Raw genomic sequence first — 22,237 nt, 5'->3', positions numbered from 1 at the left:
ACAGGCAGTAATACTAATCTACTGGACTGGACTGGACCATACAAACACTAGGCTGGTGCGAAATGTACAGAGAGAGGGAAAGAGAGAAGGAGAAAGAGAGGAGCGGACGGTTAGAAAGACCCCAAAGCTTCCAAATGCACTCGCCTCTCAGCTCTGCATAAAGCGATTATGATGAAGATGCTCTACTTTAACAAATTCATCAGACTAACAAATGTCAGAAAACAGATTACTGGCATAGTTTTAATATAAATAATTCATACAGCCCTGGCACGGCAGGTATTTAATTAGGTTAGACGTGTAGAGAGGAAGCACCAGTGTTAGGGAAGTTTGCAAACTAGTTTGTTAATGTAAGCTACCTATATGTTATAAAGTAGCTAAAATACAGTCAGGCTCGCTCTTTTTAAGTACTAGTAGTTTGTTAAACTACAAGCTACTGCAAGAAAGTACTGACCATTAAACAAAATGTTATTCTATTCTATATTATATGTTTTTACTTTTCTTTATCCAAGGATGCATTAAACTGATAAATTATAATGTTAAAGATCTGTATAGTATTTCAAATAAATAATGTTCTTTTGGATTTTCTTTTCATCAAATAATCCTGAAGTAAAGAGTTTATTACCATAAGTGTAACTTGAGCAAAATATTATTTCAAAATATATATTATGTAAACTATTATATCAATTATCAGTATTTCACAGTATTTATTTGTTTTTTGTTTTAAAAATAATAACAACAACAAGCTTAAAACACTTCTTTAAAAAAACATTTTTGAATTATAGTGTATATAAGCAAAAAATATACCGATAAACAGCAGCCAAATCACTTTGTCAACTGATGCTTTCTAGAAAAACTCTACTGGAAAACCAGCATTTATTTGAAAGCAACTACATCAAAATGTAGTTGATAGGTTAGTATTGTTACTAAGATTTGACACTTTTAGTTCTGTAACTTAATATTGTACAGGTACAGGTACCACAAGAATCCAAGAGAACCTTCCAGGTGCCACTCTGAAGAACATTTAGCTAAAACTGTGCTGTAACTATCTTAAAACACTGAACTGAGAAAACGTAAGGCTAATGTTTTCAGGGTCAAATACTGAAGCAGTGTGGAGAGGGTAGATGTCTTTGGAAGCGATGTAAGGCTGAAAGGCAGGAGTGAAAAATGAACATTGCTCTACTGTTCAATACATTGCACTCCTGACTGGTTAGTAAGAGGGGGTTAAAATCATCTGGGACAGAGTCATCCGTCAGAGCTAAGGACCAGGATTTCTCCGACGCCAGAGACAGAGCCTCCATCTCGGCTAGAGGAATCTAAAGAAGAAGAGATGAGCCAAGAGTGAGACGGGCAACCAGCACATGCATAGTTCGAAGACACGCACAGACTATCACAGGTTAGTGCAAGTTAATGAATACAGCTAAATGTCACCTCCATTTGAATTTGGATTGAGAAAGTATTTGAGCAAACAGGATGGAGAGTTGTGATTCAAATTTTAATGTAATAAAGAATTTAAAAAACATCTTGTAAGACTTTTAACATTAAAGCTTAAAGATTTATAGACCAGATAAATAGACACACAGACAGATAAATATTCAGTTTTTGTCAGATTTCTTTGAAATAAAAAATACTATAAAAGTCCCTATTCGTAATTACATTTAAATGAACACTCGTGAACTAAAAGAGAGCCAACTGTTTAATATAACACAATGACCTTCCTGTGTCAGGAGGAAGGATGCATAAACCCTTTCTTCAGTAGCCATGATGGATATCCTGAAGTTTGACAGCCCTCAGATATTATAGTTATATCAGAAACAAAAGGTCAAACTCAGTTACGGTCAAAGAGAAATAATGTGCAATCTCTTTCATAAATCCTCAAACGTCAGCAGGCGAAATCCCGCATGCTGCATCGTCTAATTGTCCCCGAGAGTTCGGGCTGGAACAACTTTTCGCAAAGTCGTCAAAATAAAAGCGCCAGCTATTTCCATAAAGACATTACATATTCTCCAATTACATTTTAAAAAAAGCTTTTAGAAGCCTCCATTTTGCAATGCTAATGCAATTTAATGAAATATTTCAATGTGAAACAGACCAAAGGAGATTTCCTTGCATAATTCAACAGCGGTCCAGCTCTTTATCGATCCACACATTACTTCTTCGACTCCGGCCTGATGAGTCCATCTCTTTTTCCGGGTATTAATGATCTTTGGAACGAGGCACAAAGTTCACACAATTTTGCAAAACTCTGTCACTCTCATGGGATCAGGAAATAAGTACACTTCAACAAATGGATATTACTGGAGCAGAACCAAGTCCTCGCCTTCTAAAGAGCGCTGGAAATCCCAGAGTGCAGAGGTGGTTTTGTAACTGACACACAGAAGCTTCGGTGCTATTATGTAAGTTTAAGTGGTCCAGAGAGAGAAAAGGAGGGAGAGAAGAAAGGAAGGAGACAGGCAGAGGAGTGTGGTACAAGGCAAAGCTGGGTGAACGGGGATGCCATTGACCTGTTTCTCAGTGCAGTGCTTGCTGGGAAGGGGGGGAAGAGCGTAGTAGTGGCAGATGGAGCCAGATAGGTTGTCCATGAGGCTGAGCTCTCCTTCCAATGAGCCCTGGATCACCAGGGAAACTGAGTCAAACATAGGCCTCCGCTAAAAGCCCCAACATGTGGCAGACAGGATGAATGACGAAGAGAGAGAAAGAGAACAGACAGAGACAGAGGCAGAGGAGATGACCAGGGGTGACGTGAATGACATTACACAGAGAAAAAACAGAGAAGAAATGAAGGAAGGAGAGAAGTTTGTAGACTACTATATAACACAAGCAGCCAGAAGAGAGATTTACGAAAGGATAAACAAGAAACTCAGAATTCGTTTAAAGGAACTGTTCACCCCAAAAAATAAAGAAGGCACCCACGTTACTGACAGCCTTTCTTCCGTGGGGCACATAGGTTGACATTCTGAGCCATGGCCATGGATAGGTTTGCAACAACGTGATAATTTGTGACTGAATTTTGAAGTGAACTGATCCTTTAAACCAGTTTATCTAAGATGCATTTCTTAGTTAAATCTGTAGTCCAATTCATTACGTGCTGTATTATTGGGCTCTGAACCCTGAGACATTAAAACATTTGATATTACCACTGACACCCACAAGGGGGTACTAGAGCTCTATGTACGTTTGTTCCCATGATGAGGAAAACATTTCAACACCGGCCACACTTCAGAAGAGAACTGGAAGGATAATGTCATTGTTCACTTAAAAAAATGGCTGGTATTCTGGAAATAGCCAGCCTACATTAAAAAAAGAAGAGGTCTGTATCACTACTTTCCCATGGCATTAGTCTGACCTCCGACCACTAAGTTTATGAGGAGCAAACAACAGTCGCATCTCTTTAGGATAATTACAGAAACTGATGGACTTCCCCACTTTATAAATAACAGTCTTAAAACTGTCTTTTCAGTAAACCTAAATGCATGTTAATAATGGTCTGAAAGCTCTTGTAAATACCAAATCTGCATTATTTTATAACTAATAAAAAGTTAATTGTTAGTTAGAGACTGGTGATAACCAATGTAGAAAAGAATGCTGCATATATTGTGCAAAATTAATATATTCATATATTGTTTATCATGTTTCTAAAGAAGTTCAGATATACAAGTTCGAAGGTTCAGCCAAAAATGAGCATTTTGATATCATTTGCTCATTGGCATGTCATAGGTAAAAAATAAAAGATATTCTAAATACTGAGAATAACTATTGGGAAATAGCTAACTAGTTGATTAATTAGCATGCACATTACTTATTATTATTGTCTTATTCTGCATGGCCATATTCTACATCCCTTAACTACTACCTAATTGACTAGTATTTAACTACTATTACAACGACCTCACTTAAGATAAATAAGCAGCAAATAAGAAATTTCTTGAGGGAACCATCTTAGTCAATAGTTAAAATGTGTTTTACCCAATTTTTACCAGTGATTGAGGTTTAAAAACAACATAAAATATGGATAAACAATTACATTTTGAAATGAAATTTACATTTTTGGATTCACTATCTATTTAAGCTGTTGTTTACCACAGAAAATAACTCTTAAAAGAAAATGTTTACAATTATGCACTTGAACAGAAGTCAATGGGGCACTGCTTTGCACTGATTTAAAAGCACGCAACGTAGTGTGTAGAACTACAAGGCTTACACATTGTACATGTTTACACGACTAGAGTAACAAAATTGTTTACCATCTTCTTCTATGTGGAGTTTCCCCCATGACCATATAAAGCCACAAGAGAATTAGAGAGACAAATCCACAGGAATTAGACTGGTAATGCAGATTCAAAATCTCAGTAGTCCCACTGCTAAAAAACTAATTACATATCAAATAATTCCCATTTTGTACAGACAAATTAATATATGAACGCACTGATACAAATGCTTTAACAAACCATGAGCTGGATGGTTTTTTTTTTGCTTTTATATCCTCTAGAAGGTCGTGCCTGTTCGACTCCCTCTACAAGTGTATTGCTGTAAACAAGTCTTTTTTAATAATTTTCTGTGGTAATGGGAAGCATACAGCAGATGCATAAGCCTAACTGAACCATACACATTCTTTTATTGTGCATCAGTGACGCATGTGGGTCCACACATCTATGGAAGCGTATGGTGTGTTGTTTTGCAGTATACTGGATTTAGACAATAAAGTGTTGCAGTGACATGTATTTTTGTAGGCCAACCCCAAAGTTAACATAACAGAATTTTTGGTAACACTTTATTTTAAGATGTCTATAATACAGAGTAATTACATAGTAAGTTTTAATTTTGTAATTATGCAGATGTAACAGGCTGCTACCAAGTCTGTTACACAGTTACTTATGTAACCAAAAGATTGTCACATAATTGTTGCAGAGTTTATACAACATAATTATAAATTCAAGTACACAGACATAAGCTACTTAAAATAAAGTGTATCAAGATTGTACTTAAGTGTACTTCATGTGTATCTATACTGTACACCTTATCTAGCTGCACCTTAGTTAGATTGAACCCATTAGTACAAATCTTAAATACATGTAATACCGTTCTAATTACATTACAATTATACAATATTAAACAGGCATAAACTACTTTGACGTGTAGCAAGATGGTACTTAAGTGTAAGTAGGTGTGTAACAGACTCGGTCTTTTACATGTGTGTAACTGTAGATGCCTGTTACATTAAAGGCTGTTCCATAACTTAGTTACATGATACATTTTACAGTTTTGAAGTACATTTTATTTCATGTAAGTACAATGGCTACTACAATAGTACCTCATTAGATAATTGCTCTATTTTACGACACCTTAAAATAAAGTGTTACCGGATTTTCTAGGGATTTCAGAAAATAAGCTCTTTTTTAATTCCAGTGTTTTGTTCATAATTACCTCCAAAAATATATTTTTTTATGAATTTTGAAACCTACATAACATCATCAGAAAAAAAAACTTAATTTAAGCTCTTACTGTCTTTTTTTATGTAATAATAAAATAAAAATCAATGAAAGTTTATGAGTAGTTTGCAAAAGTGTGATTATAAACAAAGCTGTGGAAGCTTAAGTGATTAACTTACTTGTTTAATGTGTTTGATACTTGTTAGTAACTACCTTTTTTAAGTTTACAAGAAATAATACAATTACTGATGTACTTTATGTCATAGAATGACGATATATCTTAATCTTGTGCTAACCCACAGACCTTATTTCAGGCAAAAACCCATTAAAAACACATTAGTTCCAAAGTTTCGGCCTACAAAAATATGTAATCTCTGCAGCATTTTCAACAAAATAAAAGCAAGCTGGACACCCTGCTGAAACCTGCTTAACATAGTGACTGGTCTGGCTGGCCTAATTTGGTCATAAACAGCTTAAAGGATTATTCCACCCCAAAATTAACAGTTTGTCATTAATCACTTACCCCCATGTTGTTCCAAACCTGTAAACGCTTTGCTTGTCTTAGAAACAAATTTTAAGATATTTTGGACGATATGGAAAGAAAACAAAAGTATTCTCATAGCTGTGTAACGTTATGGTTGAACCACTGATGGCAGATGGACTATTCTAATGATGTCTTTCATACTTTTCTGGACCTTGACAGTGTAATTGAATTGCCAGTCAATATGACAGTCACAACCCTCATGGTTTTCATCCAAAATATCTTAAATTGTATTCCAAAGAAGTTTGGAACGACATTCTGGGATTGAGTAACCCTTTAAACCAGTTAGTTACATAGTCTGGTTCAGAAGTGGTGCCTGGAAACGATACAATTAAAAGTACATACCACTGACCTCACACTAACTCACCTCTAATGTTGGCTCCAAATTATGAGGAGGATCAGGATCTGTCTTTATGTGATCTTCAGAGTCCCTGCGTATGTCTGCAGGTGGGCTGTCTGTGGGGTAAAGAGGTCCTGACATATCTCGAGAGTCTCTTGAAATCCAAGGCGACCCTCCTGGTCCACCTACATCAGCATGTCCCAAAGGTGGCATGTGTCCACGGGATATTCCTCCATCTCCACCCACAGCCTCCAACTCCAGCTCCATCTCGGCTTCTAGCTCAGCCTCCTCTTTAGCCTCTTTGTTGCTTTCCTCCAGGTGCTTCATGAGCACAGCGATCACCACATTGACCAGCACAAACTGAGCCGTCAGTACAAAGGACACAAAGTAAATGGGGGACACCACCGTGTTATAGCAGATGCCTGTGTCTTGGGAGCAGTCTCTGAGCGTGTCCTGCAATGTAGATGCAAAGAGCGTAAAAAAGAGAGGTGAATAGGTTGTTAACGACCGTAGAAAAACACACCCAAAAAATTTTAATTAAAACCATGCACATCATCGAAATTCACCATGACTTTCCCTGTGTCCCACCTTCATAATGCCATTCCAGTTGTCCCCAGTGGATACACGGAACAGCAGGAGGAAAGCCATGCCAAAATTCTTGAACGTGGCATAACGGCCAAGACCTTCACAGGGGTGCAGCTCATCACATACTGGGACAGAAACAAAATGTCATGAGGTACATGGTCTGGGAATGTGCAAATCAACATTTTCAGTATGGTGAATAAGTGCACTTAATGAAAAGTTTGTGTTTAAAATACACTTTCAGATATGAAAATACCAAAAGTGGGATCACAGCAACACAGTTTTAGGTCCCCAAGGAACCTTTTAGTGATCAGATCTTAAAACAACCATTGTTTTCATTGGGCAAAGAAAATTTGAATACTTTTATAGAACATTTATCGGAAAGTTTTATACAATGAAAATGTTCTTTATAGCACTATATTACGTACACTGTAAATAACTCGAAACAACTTGTTTTTTACAGTGTCCTACAAAATAATTTATTATTTTCTTCTATCTTTTTACAAACTCTTTAACTCTTTAACTCTTCAAAGGTTATTCTATATAAGGTGAGATTTTAATTTTAGACACTCGAGCAGAAAACACAAATGTACAAAATGTCAAATTATTTTACCATATATTTATTGATGAAATAGTCCAAATATGTAAATAGATACTACACATTTTTGCAGTCTCACAACATATGTATTAGGACAACATTTAAATCTAAAATAATCACACTGATCGATTTAGTTGGTGGACTGCTAATAGACCAGTCAACAATCCTGACTCATCCTTAGTCTGGCAAGAAACAGAAAAAAAGTTTGCCTTGCAGACAGTCAATCTCAGTTCAGCCAGCAGACTCCATATATTGAACTTGGACAGCATTGTAAAGCTGGATATGAATTATGAAGTCTCTATGTTTATCTTGAGTCGGCTGATTGGAAATGGAAATGACATCAACCCTGGTATTGTGCTGAGCTGCAATGAATCACGGCAGGCTGTATTCAGTAAACCGGTGCCAAATGTCCTGCCACGTATTGTAGAGAAAATCTCCTGCAGGTACCATATTTATGGTTTGCCCTCACAGACAAGGATGGAAAACTTTCTAAAATATGTGAAAGTGATCTCACGGCAATTTAAAACAAATAAACAGTAATAAATCAAACAATTTAAAACATAATTATATAGTTTTAGCAGATTAGAGGGTTACGACATCATTGAACTAATCAATGTCATAAAGGGAATAAATAAATGAAGGAAATTGATTTTTTAGGACCTCTTAATGAATAAAACTGAGTGTTGCATTTAAGTCTGGCCTATAATACCATGTAGAGTAGCATATTAATGTTGTTATATTGAAAATACTAGTGAAAATACTTGAATGTGGGACACTAAAAAGTTATTTAGGCTTCTTAACTTTGGGTTTGGTTAAAGTTAACTTTATATTTTCAATATAGCATATTTATATTATTTAGTTTTTGGACTCCAAGCAGTGGTGTCACACACTCCCTGGGGAATGTAAGTAATTTACATTTCAGTGTAAATAAAACCTAGAAGGGAACATCCTGAGGAGTGTATGTGTGTAAGAGGGAGTGTTTGCGTCTGAGTGAATTAGACCATGAGGAAAAATGGTCCTTATTTATGTGCGTTTGTTATGCTTACTCAGGTCACCAAACAGCTCTACTCCCAGAGCAGCAAAGATGAAGAAGAGCAACATGAAGAGGAGACCCAGATTCCCCACCTGTAGAGAAAGAGAGAGAGACAGAGAGAGAGTGAGAGAGAGAGAGAGAGAGAGAGAGAGAAAGAGAGAGAGAGAGAGAGAGAAGAGAGAGAGAGAGAGAGATAGAGAGCAAGGGAGAGAAAGCCAGGAGAGTTTGTCATGGAGCGCAAAGAAAACTGACAGTACAGACCTAGAAATACCACCTGTGAGGAGCCAATAAGAGAGAGTCACGTAGTGAGAAGATGACAGCTGTGTTCCACATGATTAGAGCTTGCCAGGTTTGTAAACTCAAACTATGCCGAAGCCGCGGCCTACTGTAGCAGTAGTTAGGCACATGTTAATAGAGGACAAATCTGAAATCTAGTTTTTTGATCCCCTTCCCCCTTTCATTCCATCAATAAGAAGTTCTAATTAGAAACCTGAAATCTATTTAGCCCTGGGTCAATATTGTTATGCAGGACATTTGCATGTCATGGTCATATATTGAATAAATTATAATCATTTTTAGATTTTAAATTATTTCACTATAATTATTTGAGTGAATGTTTCAGTGTTTGGCACATCATTTTAAGATATTTATTTATTTATTAAGAATTAATTTATATTAATAATTAGATTTAAAAATCTCCAAAGCATATCTTCTTCTTTTATAAAATGTAATTCAGTGATGTTTTTGGTATAAGTTGGTTTATCTGACCTAAAAAATGTTAGGTTCTGTTAGAGTTTATAGAGAGTTATAGAAAGCAGTATGATATAATCAACATGTCTTTAGATGGTTAAAGCAAACAAATTAATTAAAGTATATCAAATTAATTTCAAATTGACCCCTCCAAGTAAGCTACAGTAACTCAATAAGCAAAAATAAGACTTTTTTCATCCACAATGCATTTATTTAATTAGCTTTTTTTTTTCAAGTAACCTTGCTCTAGTATACCCCGATATCTAGAAAGAAACATGTGCTTCTGCATAACAGGAAAGGATTAAGTGAAGAATCATGCAAAACAATCATGCATAGTGATCACAGACGACTGGATCAGGCAGGATTTTGAGGAAAACGGAAAGGAATAAAAAGAATCAGATTAGATGTGCTGACAAATCTGATTGCGCCGACATTTCTTTTTGTAAGTCTGGCTATTTTCCCACCCTAATCTCTCTTAAGTGCACTCTTCACTGGCTGGATTCACAGTGATTCAAGACACAGGGATCAAACTGACACAATCTGGCAGGATATCTCCAGAACACTGTTACGGATCACCTCTCACAAATTGCAGAAGAGTAGATCAATAGCCCAGAACCACAAAAAAGCAACTTTAATACAAAAGAACAAACTGTGCGAAAGTTACAGCGCCAGACTGAAAGGGCGTTAGGAGGTGATGCTGAGATCAGGTGACGGCTAAACATGATCTAATCCAATTAGTGACAATTAGTTCAAGTAGAATTACATGTCTGATTATCTAAGTGCATATCTGAGGAGCGCTAAAGGAGAGACTGGAATTAATAGTGTGTCCTGTGGCGAGGCATGTTTCCAAATCAAAAACCCTGCAGGCGGCGATGGAGCCTGATGCTATCAAAGAATGCGCATGCTGGAGATTTTCTTCTCTGGCTTCTGTCATTTCTGCTATTCTCCAAGCAGCCCATCAGAGCCAATCTGCACTGCTGTGGCCTCTTCATGGCAGATTGACTATGTAAATGAGGCCTGTGGAGAGCATAGGGGCCCCAAAAGAACAGCGAAAGGGCCCAGGATACAACGGACGAGTGGAGAGCAGAACTTTATGAAGGAGACAGACAAAAGTTTGGTGCAGTACCTGAGGCAGGGCCTGGATCACAGTGTCTAGCAGAGCTCGCATTCCCACGGCCATCTTGAGGAGCTTCAGCACTGAAACAACAGGAGAGACTGCTTACTATACAGTATATACATGAAAAGGCAATTACAAACATACAAATATAAGCAAAATACAATTTCTTTAGATGAACTTGTGAAAAAAAAAATAAATAGAAAAATATATTTTAAAGTTTAAGTTTGTGTAAATTATCTATTACATTTGTGATTGATACTGACAAGCTAATAATTGTTTTTATGGAATGGCCGAAAGATGACCAGTATTAAAATCAAATAACTATAATTAATCAATTAAAAATATAATACTAATAAAATTTAACATGCCCCTTAAAAAGGCAAATTAGTAAGCATCATGACATTTTTATGTGCATTATGATTAATGAATATTACTTTTATAGACCTGTTAATATGCTATTAGTTAAAATTTGACTGTTAAGGTTTTAAATGATTAACATTAAGTGAGATGGCAGAAAAATATAATTCCAAAATATAAACTACAGAACTACAGAAACTATATAAACTAAAAGGGTAATCACTACTAAACATTTTCAGTTTGGGGTCTGTAAGAAAACACAAAACAAAAAAAAAAAAAAACAGGGCTGCATTTTTAAATAAATATTATAATATAATTTATTCCTGTGATTCCAAAGCTGAATTTTTAGCAGCCATTTACTCCAATCTTTAGTTTCACATTATCATTAAAATCATTTTATTATGCTGACAAAAATTGCACAATTACTTAAAACAGAACCCTTGTGTAGCATTTTACTTTTTGTCAATTTAATTGAACTAAATTACAATTCTAATAATGACGAACTGGCCTTACAGAAAATACTGACTCAACCTTTCAATAGAAAAAAACAACAAAAATATGCACACAGTGCTGTTTCTTTAAAAGTAGCCAGTGGAAACTAATTCTCATGTAATTTTCACAGTGGTCAGATCACAGAGCATGTTATTATTGGGGTCGTGCACTACACACACGGAGCTTTAATGATGTTGATGACAAGGCCGTTCAGCCATGGAAGAGACGCCGCTGTGGAGGTTTGGTTAATTGCAATCATGGCCATAAGTGGATGATGCCTGTGACTTTCATTAAAGGAATGTCTGAATGAGTCCAGGAAGAAATAGGCTGTGTATGAGCACAAGCACACACACACACAACCTGATGAGAACACAGACATCTGAGCAGGTGTGTTTGCTTGGCCATCTCTGTTGAGGGAATAATCAATAAAGACTCACCCAGCAGCTCTTTCATTAGAGGAAGAATAATCGTTCCAAGTAGACAAGCACCCCAGCTTCCCACACTGTGTGTGTTATGAGCGTATAAGCTTGTGAGTGTGTGTGTGTGTAAGAAATAAGTAGAGTGGCTGTGTGATCTGAATTTCTCATTACAGCCATCTGGACTCTTTCTACACAGACTACGGCTTCTGCTGAGCAGTCTGTGAAACAACAGAGATCCCGAGGGTTACATACACAACCGGTTCTGATCTACTGAGCCTAACAGGCAGAGCGCTGAGGAGTGTAAACTTCTGCAGGAAAGAAAAATGGACCATGGTGGTACGGAAGATAAGAGGGCAGAGAATACAAACCACGAGCGATTCGCAGCACCCTCATGATGCGAATGATGGTGGGGTTGATGGGAAGGGAAGCATTGACCTCGATTTCTTCCAGTGTTATGCCCATGATGGACAACAGAACAATTGCAAGATCCAACTGGTTCCACCTGTTGAGGAAGACATTTGTTACATTAACTGTAAATGTAAAATTAAAATAATAAATATGAATTATTAAATAAAAGAGAGCAACGCTGCCTTCATGTTGTCAGAATCATTGTACTTAAAGATGGATAAGATGGTTTTTATTTATTAGTAGTAATATTTTTATTTTTATTTAAATAAATTAAGGTATTCGTTTTAATTTAAGAAAAAAAATTATGTTACCATTTACTGTAATGTTTTACATTAATGCTACAATTTACAGTTTTTACAGTTGATGAACAGATTACTGGAAAATTGTAAACATTTACCTGGTTTATAAAGCAAAATGACATTATCCATAATTCTCTTTTATTTTGTTTATTTGTTGTACCAGTTTTCTTTGACAATAAGAGGGAAATTTCAGGTTTTTGTTTTGTTGAAAAGGGAGAATAAATATGAAATTGCCCAATGTGCTAATTTTAAAAATCACTTCAATATTGCTGTATGATTTCTTCAGTCCTACAGCTTCATATGAGTTGAAGGTGGTAAGTTCTCAAAAATACTCCAGGCAAAGTGTGCAGCACAATTTCAAAAATGAAAAGCGATGAAAATGTTCATTTTGTGCAAACAACCCTCATTTGACCCTAGATGTTACTTTTCTTATCCAGCAGACTTCTCGGCATGTTCATTGTCTAAATATGGCTTCAAACTTTGCGGCTAACTTTAAATAACTCCCTCTGAGAGTCAAATATAACACTGTCATGGGTGAGGTAGAGCCTAGAGCCTGTTTTAGGACGCCTCGATTTTCTGGGGCCTGCAGCCACGAGAGGTGTTTCATTAGATATGTGGGGAAATTTAAGTCAAATGATTAACACAAAGCATTTCTACATTTTTCCCACCAGTTTCACTCGCTGAGGGGCTCAGTGATCAAAGCGTGCTTCCATTCTGCATCCCCGCGGACTTGGAGGGTGTTGCATGAAAGGGCTGATAAAACTAATAGAAAGCCATTTCTAATGTTGTTGTAAATCAATAAAGCTCTTAAACCTTTGCCTCCTGAACAGCATGTTCTGAAATGTCTAACAGTAGTTTCAACTCAAGGGAGGGCCTTTGGTGAGAGATTTGTCTTAAAATCATATCAATTAAGTTGTGTCAAAGTTCTAATTAGTATGCAAATAGCTGCTTTACATTTCCCTACACATGGATTAAGGATCTGGGAATACATTGACATGATATGCTCTTTATTATGTAAGCGAAACAAAAAGCTGATTAAACGAGAATTTCTAATGGCATATCAACTTCAGTAAAGGGCCTAATCCCCATATTGATTATTCAAATTAAAAGCGTAATGGATCATTCAAACTCTATGGGAAATATGTGTGGTCCATATTAAATGGTAGAATAAAGCATTTATTACTGCTTTGTTACTAATTTAAGAGGAATAGATGCCATTTAGGATGCATTCTCATTGTTTAAGCCCCAGACAGTCTGAATTTGGATACTCAAGAGGGGTTTCTTTTACCAAAACCACAAGTGATATAAATTCGGTTCTGGTTTTTTACCACAGACGCCAGTGCGTTCTGCTCTCGATGTGCTTCTGACAGTCTGAGGCAAACCAAAGAATCTCAAAGCTGTGATATCATTTCAAAGGATGTGGCTTCAGGAATACTAACAAACCCTATTGCTCTCTCTCTCACAGACACACACACACACATTCACTGATAGGGATATTGGAGTTTCACGGAAACGGATTTACCGTAAATATGATTTGATTTGGATCAACTACCTCAAATATAACTTTTGAGAGGGTCACATCTACTACCTGTCCTTGAAGAAGCGGCGAAATCCAAAGGCAACAAGTTTGAAGACGGACTCCAGCACAAATATGATTGTGAAAATGTAGTTGCAGATCTTCAGAGCCTCATCCAGAACCTTTAAAAACACAGAAGATAATGTAATAGTGAAAGTACAGAAGCAACAAAGCTTAAAACTGCAATGTATCCACTCTTTCAGGAAATAAATAAACTAATACCCAAACTGTAGGCCGAATGGGGACTGAGTAAGTCGTTCCATTATAAATAAGCAGAAAAGATGATTAGTTACCAAAGGAGCCCAAAAGAAACACCAATCATAAGCTGGCAGGGTCTGATAGATACTGGATATTTCCAGGAGTCTGGCCTCTCCTCTGTCCACCACAAAGTAATTAAGGACAGGCTAAGTGTGACGATGCACCAGAAAATCAATTGATTCTGTTCACGGAATGAGTGTGTAAGTGGTCAAAGCCTAACAATCCCCTTTGCTCCACTTCCTCCAAGATTCTGCGGGCTACCGGGGCTCTAATTAAAGCAGACTGCTATTTATAGGCACAGGTGAGGTCGCAGACCTCCATTAATGATGGGTGAAAACCCTGGGAAACATTGCAACAATAGCTGTCCAATAGGAAAAGTACAAAAAAAAAGAAATAACTTTGATGGAAAAAAAAAAGTTTTCATCAAACAAGTCCAATATTAATCATGTGAAAGTGTATTAATTAAATAATAATAATAATAATAATAATAATAATAATTAGTATTATGTAAAAACTTTTAGCACTGTAAAAATAAATAAATAATATAATATATAATTATATATAATTATATAATTATAATAAATTATTCTAATATAAATGAATAAATTATTTTTTTAAAGTTTGCATTTTTTTTTAAGTTTGAAAGAATCAAACGTAATTTAAAGTGGTCTTTTACCATCAAAACTGACCTTTGTCATAAAAAAGCACTTCAAAAGAACATATTACGCCACTAAAATGATTTACAGAAATTCAATCCAAACTCCCAGAACATGTCTGCTAACTCGTGTTATTGTTTTAGTCATCTATTGAATATTCATGAATTGTCTCTGTAGTGTTATGCAGTGGGAAATAACAGATGAGGGAATATGCATAAATTTCAGCTCATACACTACAGTGCAGTTTATTTTGGTGAGGCATTACCCTCATAAGGCTTTTTCAGATACAGGCAGTGGTACAAAATGTCCTGGAGTGGCACAATGAAAGTGCAAATAAGTATAATAATGTAAATATTAAGATTATATACTTACTGCTATGATATAATCAAAATGGGGTATAGCAAAAAGTGTACACAAACATCATCTGCCTAATAAGCAAATATTATGCATAGCCATAAAATGAGACAGCAGTGAATTGAACTTAGAGTAACATTGTTTGGAGTTACATAACCGGCGGGTTCATTTCCTTAATGGAATATCAACAAGCACAAGCATCTCACTACTGGCATTCTAAGAAGTACCTTAGGCTGTTGGTAGTGCTCCATGGACATGGTGATAACATTGAGCCCGATGACAATTGTGATGAACAGGTCCAGATAGTGGCTGGTGCACATCTTGTGGATGAGAAGCCGTGTAGGTGAGTAATCGGAGTAATAGGGTTTACTCTGGGCTTCTGAAGAACCATGGGAACAGGGAGGAATCATGAAATAACAGCACTGAAACAAACATTGATTTGTACACACTCATGCCCACACTGAGAAAAGAGGGGTAAAGGGAAAGATTCAGTGGGAAAGAGAAGAAAAAGAGAAAGAGATACCGTAGATAATACTGTATATGTATAAGTTCATCCAGAAATGAAAATGTACTTAATCATCCTCATGTTGTTCCAAACCTGTTTGACGTTATTTCTACTGTGGAACACAAAAGAAGAGATTCAAAAGGCTGTGCTGCCCCCTCATCAATCACAAATAATGTCTTAAAAGGGTCAAAATATGACTTGTATTTCACATTTAACATTTTTGAAGCCTTGAATGATTGCTTTGTGTGAGAAAAAAAGCTAATTGGTGTTAATCACTGCAACTGAATCGAGTCAGTGAGTTACACTTGACAACCTGATCAGTTCGATTTTGCAAAACAATTATTCGTTATACGTACTGAATAGTTCATAATCTTCATCAAATATTGACTTTGCAGGGAGTAATAACAAATTCTGTCCGATTAACAGGAAGTCAATGTTATTTATTGCGACTGTATCAAGTCAGTGAGTTAAAACTGGATCGGTCCAATTTGTGAAAGAATCATTTATATTAGTTTTATGATCCAATCCTTGATTTGACCCAAAATGCTGATTCATTTACAAATGCAAACCTTCCAGCAAGTAGCAAAACAAACTGTGACTGAATCATCAAGTTGAGCTGAACTTGAAAATTGGCCAATTTTGGAAAGAATCAGAATCATTTAGAGTTTTGCAAACTTACTAAACTTCCCATTGAGTAACAACATACATGCACCATGTTTCTCACACAAAGCTACTGTATGACTTTATATGGCCTGTAATATAGTGCTAAAGTTGTATGGACCACTTTTATGATACAGAAAGCAAACCAGCCTTCAAAATGTCTCAGTTTGAATAGCACAGAAGAAAGTCATATGGGTTTTGAACTAAATGGGGCTGAGCAAGTGACATCATTTTCATTTTCGTGTGAACTGTGATTATGTTTCTGTGGTCTGTCCCAAATATCAGATCAAAGGCAGAGGATGCCTGCGATCTGCTCACTCACAGACACCTCAACAAAACAAATCGTCCTACAGTCATGGATTTTCTAATGAGATTCCCTGAGACATAAAAGAAACTCCATTCCGTTTGGATGGACTTGTGCATATGCTAGTATTTCTGATCCATTTCTATTCTTTGTGATTTCGCTCTGTTGTTCGCTGAGCATGGAGAGGACAGGAGGGATGGCAGAGCAGCGGGGGGCCGGGGGGCTTATCATCTCAACACACAGGCAGAGCTGTGAGCGGCAGCTGTGTTCCCTGTGGTCCTGTCAGCCCATTAGGCAGGCTTTTTCTGGCACCAGCCACTGGACCAAAGGAACAGGTGCTGCATTCAACCTTTTCTTTTTTATATATAATTGTGCCACATCAGCAGTATTTGTTTAATCACATGGCTGCTCCCCACTGGATAGTGAATTTGAGTATGACTCATCTAGAACATGTCCAAATTATTTGCTTGTTAAGAGTGATGTGAGTAATGTTTTGGATGTTCATCTCAGTTTAACATTAACATTTGTACTGTTTGTAGTCTTTGCAGTGTTATGGATCAACTGTGTTATTCTATTTTTATATAATACAATAGTATTTATTAAGGTTATGAATTAGGTTATTAAATTAGGGTTTTATTTAAACTTTAACAATTGCATGTGCCTTTGTCATTTTTCTTATTTTTTATACTTATATTAATTTTAGTTCTAGTAATTTTAAGACTTTTAAGACTAAATTTAAAACTTGAATTTTATATAGTTGCCAAAGGAGTATTTAAATTTTTTGTTTCTCATTTAATATTCATATATTTTAGCTTTACTTTAATAACAAAAAATACATTTTTTATAGTTTTAGTTAAAAATAACAGCACTGGGAAATAGTCTTTCCTTACAGCAAGTCTTCATGAGTGAGAATTTGATATATTCATTGTACTCAAAGGTATGAACTAGAACAATACCCTAGTACTTGCAAATAAAACTTCCAAATAAAATGACAATATGACAAAAATAGTTGGAGTACTACACTAATATGCCAGTTCAAATTCACCAGATGTTTGTATGAGTGAGCCATTGAATCAGTGACTTGACCAATTTGGACAAAATGCAACTAGTTTTGCTTGGTGACACACCGTGGTTCTGCTCTGATTTTCTTTGGAACACTTTTTGTTAGAAAAAAAAAAGACGACAAAGTACCCAGAAATATTCCCTTGAATGTATGGTACTTGATATTTACTTGTTTATTTAATGTATAAAAGTAATATCATGTTCATTTGATACATTTTGATACTGCTTAAATATGCATATGACGTATCTGGGGTCACTCTAGTGTGAGTTCTCAGGATGAGATGCCAGCAAAACCGGTTCTGGGGTTAATTACTAAAGGAATCTTCTAGCCCATCTGGCTTTAATTCCACTAATAGAAGCCATGCTCCTGTTGTTTTTAAATGTGCTGACTCAACATTACCTTTGCTTCATAATGTACAATTTATGAATCCTAAACATCCAGACTTGGCTAAACTTTGCCATTTTGGTTGCTATTTATTTATTTACCCTATTTATTGTTATTTTTTATGACTCCCAGCATCGAACAAAATCTGAGATGAGGTCAATGTTCTGCTCTTTAACCCATGTGTTAGAAATTAATTTATTTGGGCTGCAGACAAGAGTATCCAGGGGGCAGCAACCAAAACTGTTCACTGGGCCTGAAAGTTGCCATGCTGACTGCCCCAGTTTCAGAGGTGCTCAATTACGGAGGACAGTTGGGATGGGAACAGGTGTATGTTCACAGCCTGGTTTTACAGTAGACAGGTCAGCTCCCACAGGACATCCCCACCCATCTGCTATCCTCCTATCCTCTGTAGTGAGACGCTCTCCCTTTATGCACTTTCATTCAAAAAAGCTTGTAACGCTGGTGGGACCAAACTCAATTTTGATTGGCTCACATTGCTGATTCCAATCCTGCTAAGCAAAATAATAATACTAATAAATCAGTGACAGAGGGAAAGCGGTCTCCGTAACCGGATGTTTATATCTAATGAGTACTGCAGTGAGTTTAATGAAAGAGCTTCATATCAGATGGCCTTTTGTGACCCAACTAAAAAATAATGAAAAAAAAAAAGTTGGGAGAAAGTGAAGGTTTTGGCAACCTATTTACGGAAAATGGATTAAACTTTTGTTTCCTATTGGCAGCGGTGCCTCTCTGATGTCATGCCATTGTAACGAGTCCAGCTAACGTCCACATCAGCCAAATCAGCTTAAACAGAATTTAAAGTGAGGGAAATGGATCAAAACTATTTTTATCCAATGCGAGGAGAATGAAATAGCGGTGGAGAATGTGGGTCTTGGACCTCTCCATCTTTGTCTCTATTTTTGTGGCACAAGCTAATGATACCATGACTATGATTTAATGAGACATTCTTTGCTTAGATGGCAATTTTAGCCCATTGCAGTTCAATCTATGAATACATTTGAGAACACCGGCCAGATTATTGGCTGAAGCAACTGATGGTTTGGGGCTGAATAATGCCACATTTGAATATAACACTGGTAGCCCACTAGTCTTGTACAAGCTAGCTGTAAAAACTCAATGCAATACCCATCACCCCCCCCAAAAAAATCTCTTGGCGTATTCGTCCAACTGAGACTTCATGCTGGTCTTGATGCTTTCGACTTGATTCTGGCTTTGCCGCAGCTCACGTGCACTTGGAGGAAAAAAGCTCTTAAAAGAAACTTTAAAATTAGGAACTCTGGACCCCATACAATTCAAAAATCTAAAAGTATACTATGAATAGATCAACTGCGAAAAAATATAAGATGCTAAAATATATAGATAAGCATACAACCCCATTTATTTGTCTTTGGGTAAATATCGAACCCATCTAACTATCTTTTAGGAGGTCCAAAGTTCTATCAGGAAACATTTTAACAGTGCGTAAGAGAGAAGAGAAAAGATGTGGAAGGTGTCGATCCAAGAAATTAACCATACAGTATAGCAGCTAGCAGTCAGTTGGGAAATACAGACAATCTCTGATCCATTATCTACATAATTTGCAACAACATAAAATATAGCAAAATAGTTCATGAATTTGAGGGCCTGGAAGTGGACATTACTGATGTTCTAAAGGCTGACGTAGCCTTATAAAGCGATATTTGCAACTACAGCACTGAGCAATATGTTCAGGAAAGATCTGTCCATTATGCAGACTTCATGAGTCATGTGGGGTGAAAGTCATGAGCACTGGGGAATTGTGGGCAGTGGGAGGACTAGACTGTTATTTAAAGGAAGAGCCAGAGAAAAATTCTAAAGCCTGCATGGCAAAATGTCAGACAAAAATAGAAAGGGGAAAAAGCAGAGATGATAAAAACAGCCATCTGAAAGGCAAGGCAGCAAATTGCAGTTTCATTTGTTTTACACTGAATGGTTTTTAATTGAGGCTGGTTTTACCTCCCTGAAGTGCATGGTCAATGAGTTGCTCCTAAAGTAATGAGTCGATGTCTGCTGGACATACTGCTGATGCACCCCAATGCAAAAATTAGTTTGGCAGAGACCCTGCACTTGTTCACTTTTTATTTGGCACAATATGCCAGCACACACCGAGTCAAAAACAACAGGAAATGACAGACTGAATGCCCGCTTGAAACAGGCAAAAGAGTGAAAAATAACAAGGAAGAAGAGAAATTGAAGGTAAACGACAATTATTATAAGAGAAAGAAATCTTCAATAATGGGAGGCCATGATAAAGAAAACACACATACACTAACACTGACAAACACATACTGTAGGATAGATTAGGGTGAGAAAAATACAGACACACATAATATATCATGCTGGCAGACGTGGCAGACAAACCACACTTTCTTTCTGAGTCTGACTTGAGCAAGATGGGCCGTTTGAGATGGAGGCTGAATGGCAGAGGCTGGTGGATGGGCAACGGTGATGATGTGCAGAGAGCCGCAAGAGTGATGTCATACGATATTACTCAACATGAGAGGTTAGTTAGAGTGCCTGATATATCTGACAATTATAAAACAATGAACGTGTCACATCCGAGGTCATGTGTTTGGTACGTGACAGTCAACCCTCGTTTATAACAGCAAAAGGAAAAATAACCCAATCCTTTATCATCACAGAACAACCAAATACATAAAAAGAAAAATACATTTTTACTTTTATCACTTTCACCTTATGCTTTTCAAAGCAATTCTGGAACATGTTGCGACACTTTATGTTACTGTCCACTTAGGATGAATGTTTATGATGTTGCCACTGGGAAGAAACTAACAACTGACACAAAACAGTGTAGCTTTTCCACTAACATGCAATATTTTGTGACAAACGCTGTTTTTGTGTCACATTGTATTGCACACACCGCTTTACAGCCCAGCACAATACTCAAACACACTTTTCTATAATGTTTATCTCTTGTATGTAGCAGTCCAAAGTCGGATTCATTTAAGTGTACGGATTCATGCTGTAAAGAAACTGGATTAACAATAAAGTTGTTAATATAAACGTTAATTTAAAATGCCCCATTATGGATTTTTTCAAAATTACATTTCATGCAGTGTGTGACACAGCTCAAAATGAATAAAAATACCCTGTACATTTTTAAATCAGAAAGTGCACCCTGTATACTGTTATTGTCTCTCAAAAGAAAGAATCATTCAAACGATTAATTCTGAATCATTCAAACGATTCATTTTTAATACGAATCCCAAGCCGTTTCATGTTGACGTCAATATGAAACATTACCATATTTTCAGCCCTTTTGTAGGTCTTTTCACATAGCAGCACTGTATTCACTGTTTCATCAGGCATTAGAGTCATGATTTAAATAAAAATACGACCAATCACCACAGATTAGCATCAGGCGAAAGAGAAGTTTGGAAAAAAGACTCATTAAAATAATCTTTTGGAAGACACTGAGCAAATAAGGTAAAAATAAAGAATCAGTTTTTATACCTGCATGCATGTTGTTGACTCCCAAAACCAAAATATGAACCTTTCATTATTCCATAATAGAGGCACTTTAATGTTTAACACTGTACTGTAATTCCATAAAAAGCGATACTGTAACTATATTTAATATGAAAACTGCATTACAAATAATTTGAATTATTGATATAAAAAGTACTTGGAAATAAGTTAATATAATAGAAATAATATTTAAATTTAACATGAATTTTTCTCACAATATTTTTTTTCTCACACCATATAAAGGGTCTTTGTATCTGAAAAAATAAGTAAAAGCAGTATACAGTTATAAAAAATATAACAGCGAGGTACAGTTTTGAAGTAGCTTCCGCAACACTACTCTGGCACCATTATGGAGAGTATCCACTGAACATAAAAATGTATGCCCTTCTGTGTCAGCAGAATCACATGGTTTTCTATGTTGTTTACACTTTGATTTGAATAAAAACAATGTATCCACATGATTTAGTTAACACGGAACAGCATACACTGTTTAAGTTGAGCTAGAGCACACTTTGTTTACATGTGTGATACTCTACAAAATGGCGCCAGGGTTACATGGAGGAGAAAACTGTTGAATAAAGTTTTTT

The 22,237-nt window shown here is 36.3% G+C and overlaps 1 protein-coding gene across 11 annotated transcripts in view; it reads right to left on the bottom strand.

The window, feature by feature from the left end:
- Positions 1 to 22,237, bottom strand: part of cacna1g (calcium channel, voltage-dependent, T type, alpha 1G subunit) — a 186,896-nt gene that overhangs the window by 7,122 nt on the left and 157,537 nt on the right. For 7 of the 11 annotated variants that reach the window (XM_043253658.1, XM_043253657.1, XM_043253659.1 and 4 more), the window contains 9 exons: positions 15,434 to 15,585; positions 13,951 to 14,060; positions 12,024 to 12,157; positions 10,397 to 10,467; positions 8,534 to 8,612; positions 6,896 to 7,017; positions 6,335 to 6,760; positions 2,502 to 2,645; positions 1,191 to 1,313 (listed from right to left, as the gene is read on the bottom strand). In XM_043253658.1, the coding sequence (XP_043109593.1) occupies positions 1,191 to 1,313; positions 2,502 to 2,645; positions 6,335 to 6,760; positions 6,896 to 7,017; positions 8,534 to 8,612; positions 10,397 to 10,467; positions 12,024 to 12,157; positions 13,951 to 14,060; positions 15,434 to 15,585 (1,361 nt within the window). The remainder of the gene's footprint in view (positions 1 to 1,190; positions 1,314 to 2,501; positions 2,646 to 6,334; positions 6,761 to 6,895; positions 7,018 to 8,533; positions 8,613 to 10,396; positions 10,468 to 12,023; positions 12,158 to 13,950; positions 14,061 to 15,433; positions 15,586 to 22,237) is intronic. The other 4 variants (XM_043253666.1, XM_043253667.1, XM_043253663.1 and 1 more) reach the window with 3 other exon arrangements.

This window comes from Puntigrus tetrazona, chromosome 12, assembly GCF_018831695.1.
Source record: "Puntigrus tetrazona isolate hp1 chromosome 12, ASM1883169v1, whole genome shotgun sequence".
In the NCBI taxonomy this organism is placed as follows: Eukaryota; Metazoa; Chordata; class Actinopteri; order Cypriniformes; family Cyprinidae; genus Puntigrus; species Puntigrus tetrazona.
The sequence above is the reverse complement of the archived record's forward strand: the minus strand, read 5'-3'. Positions and strand labels throughout refer to the sequence as shown.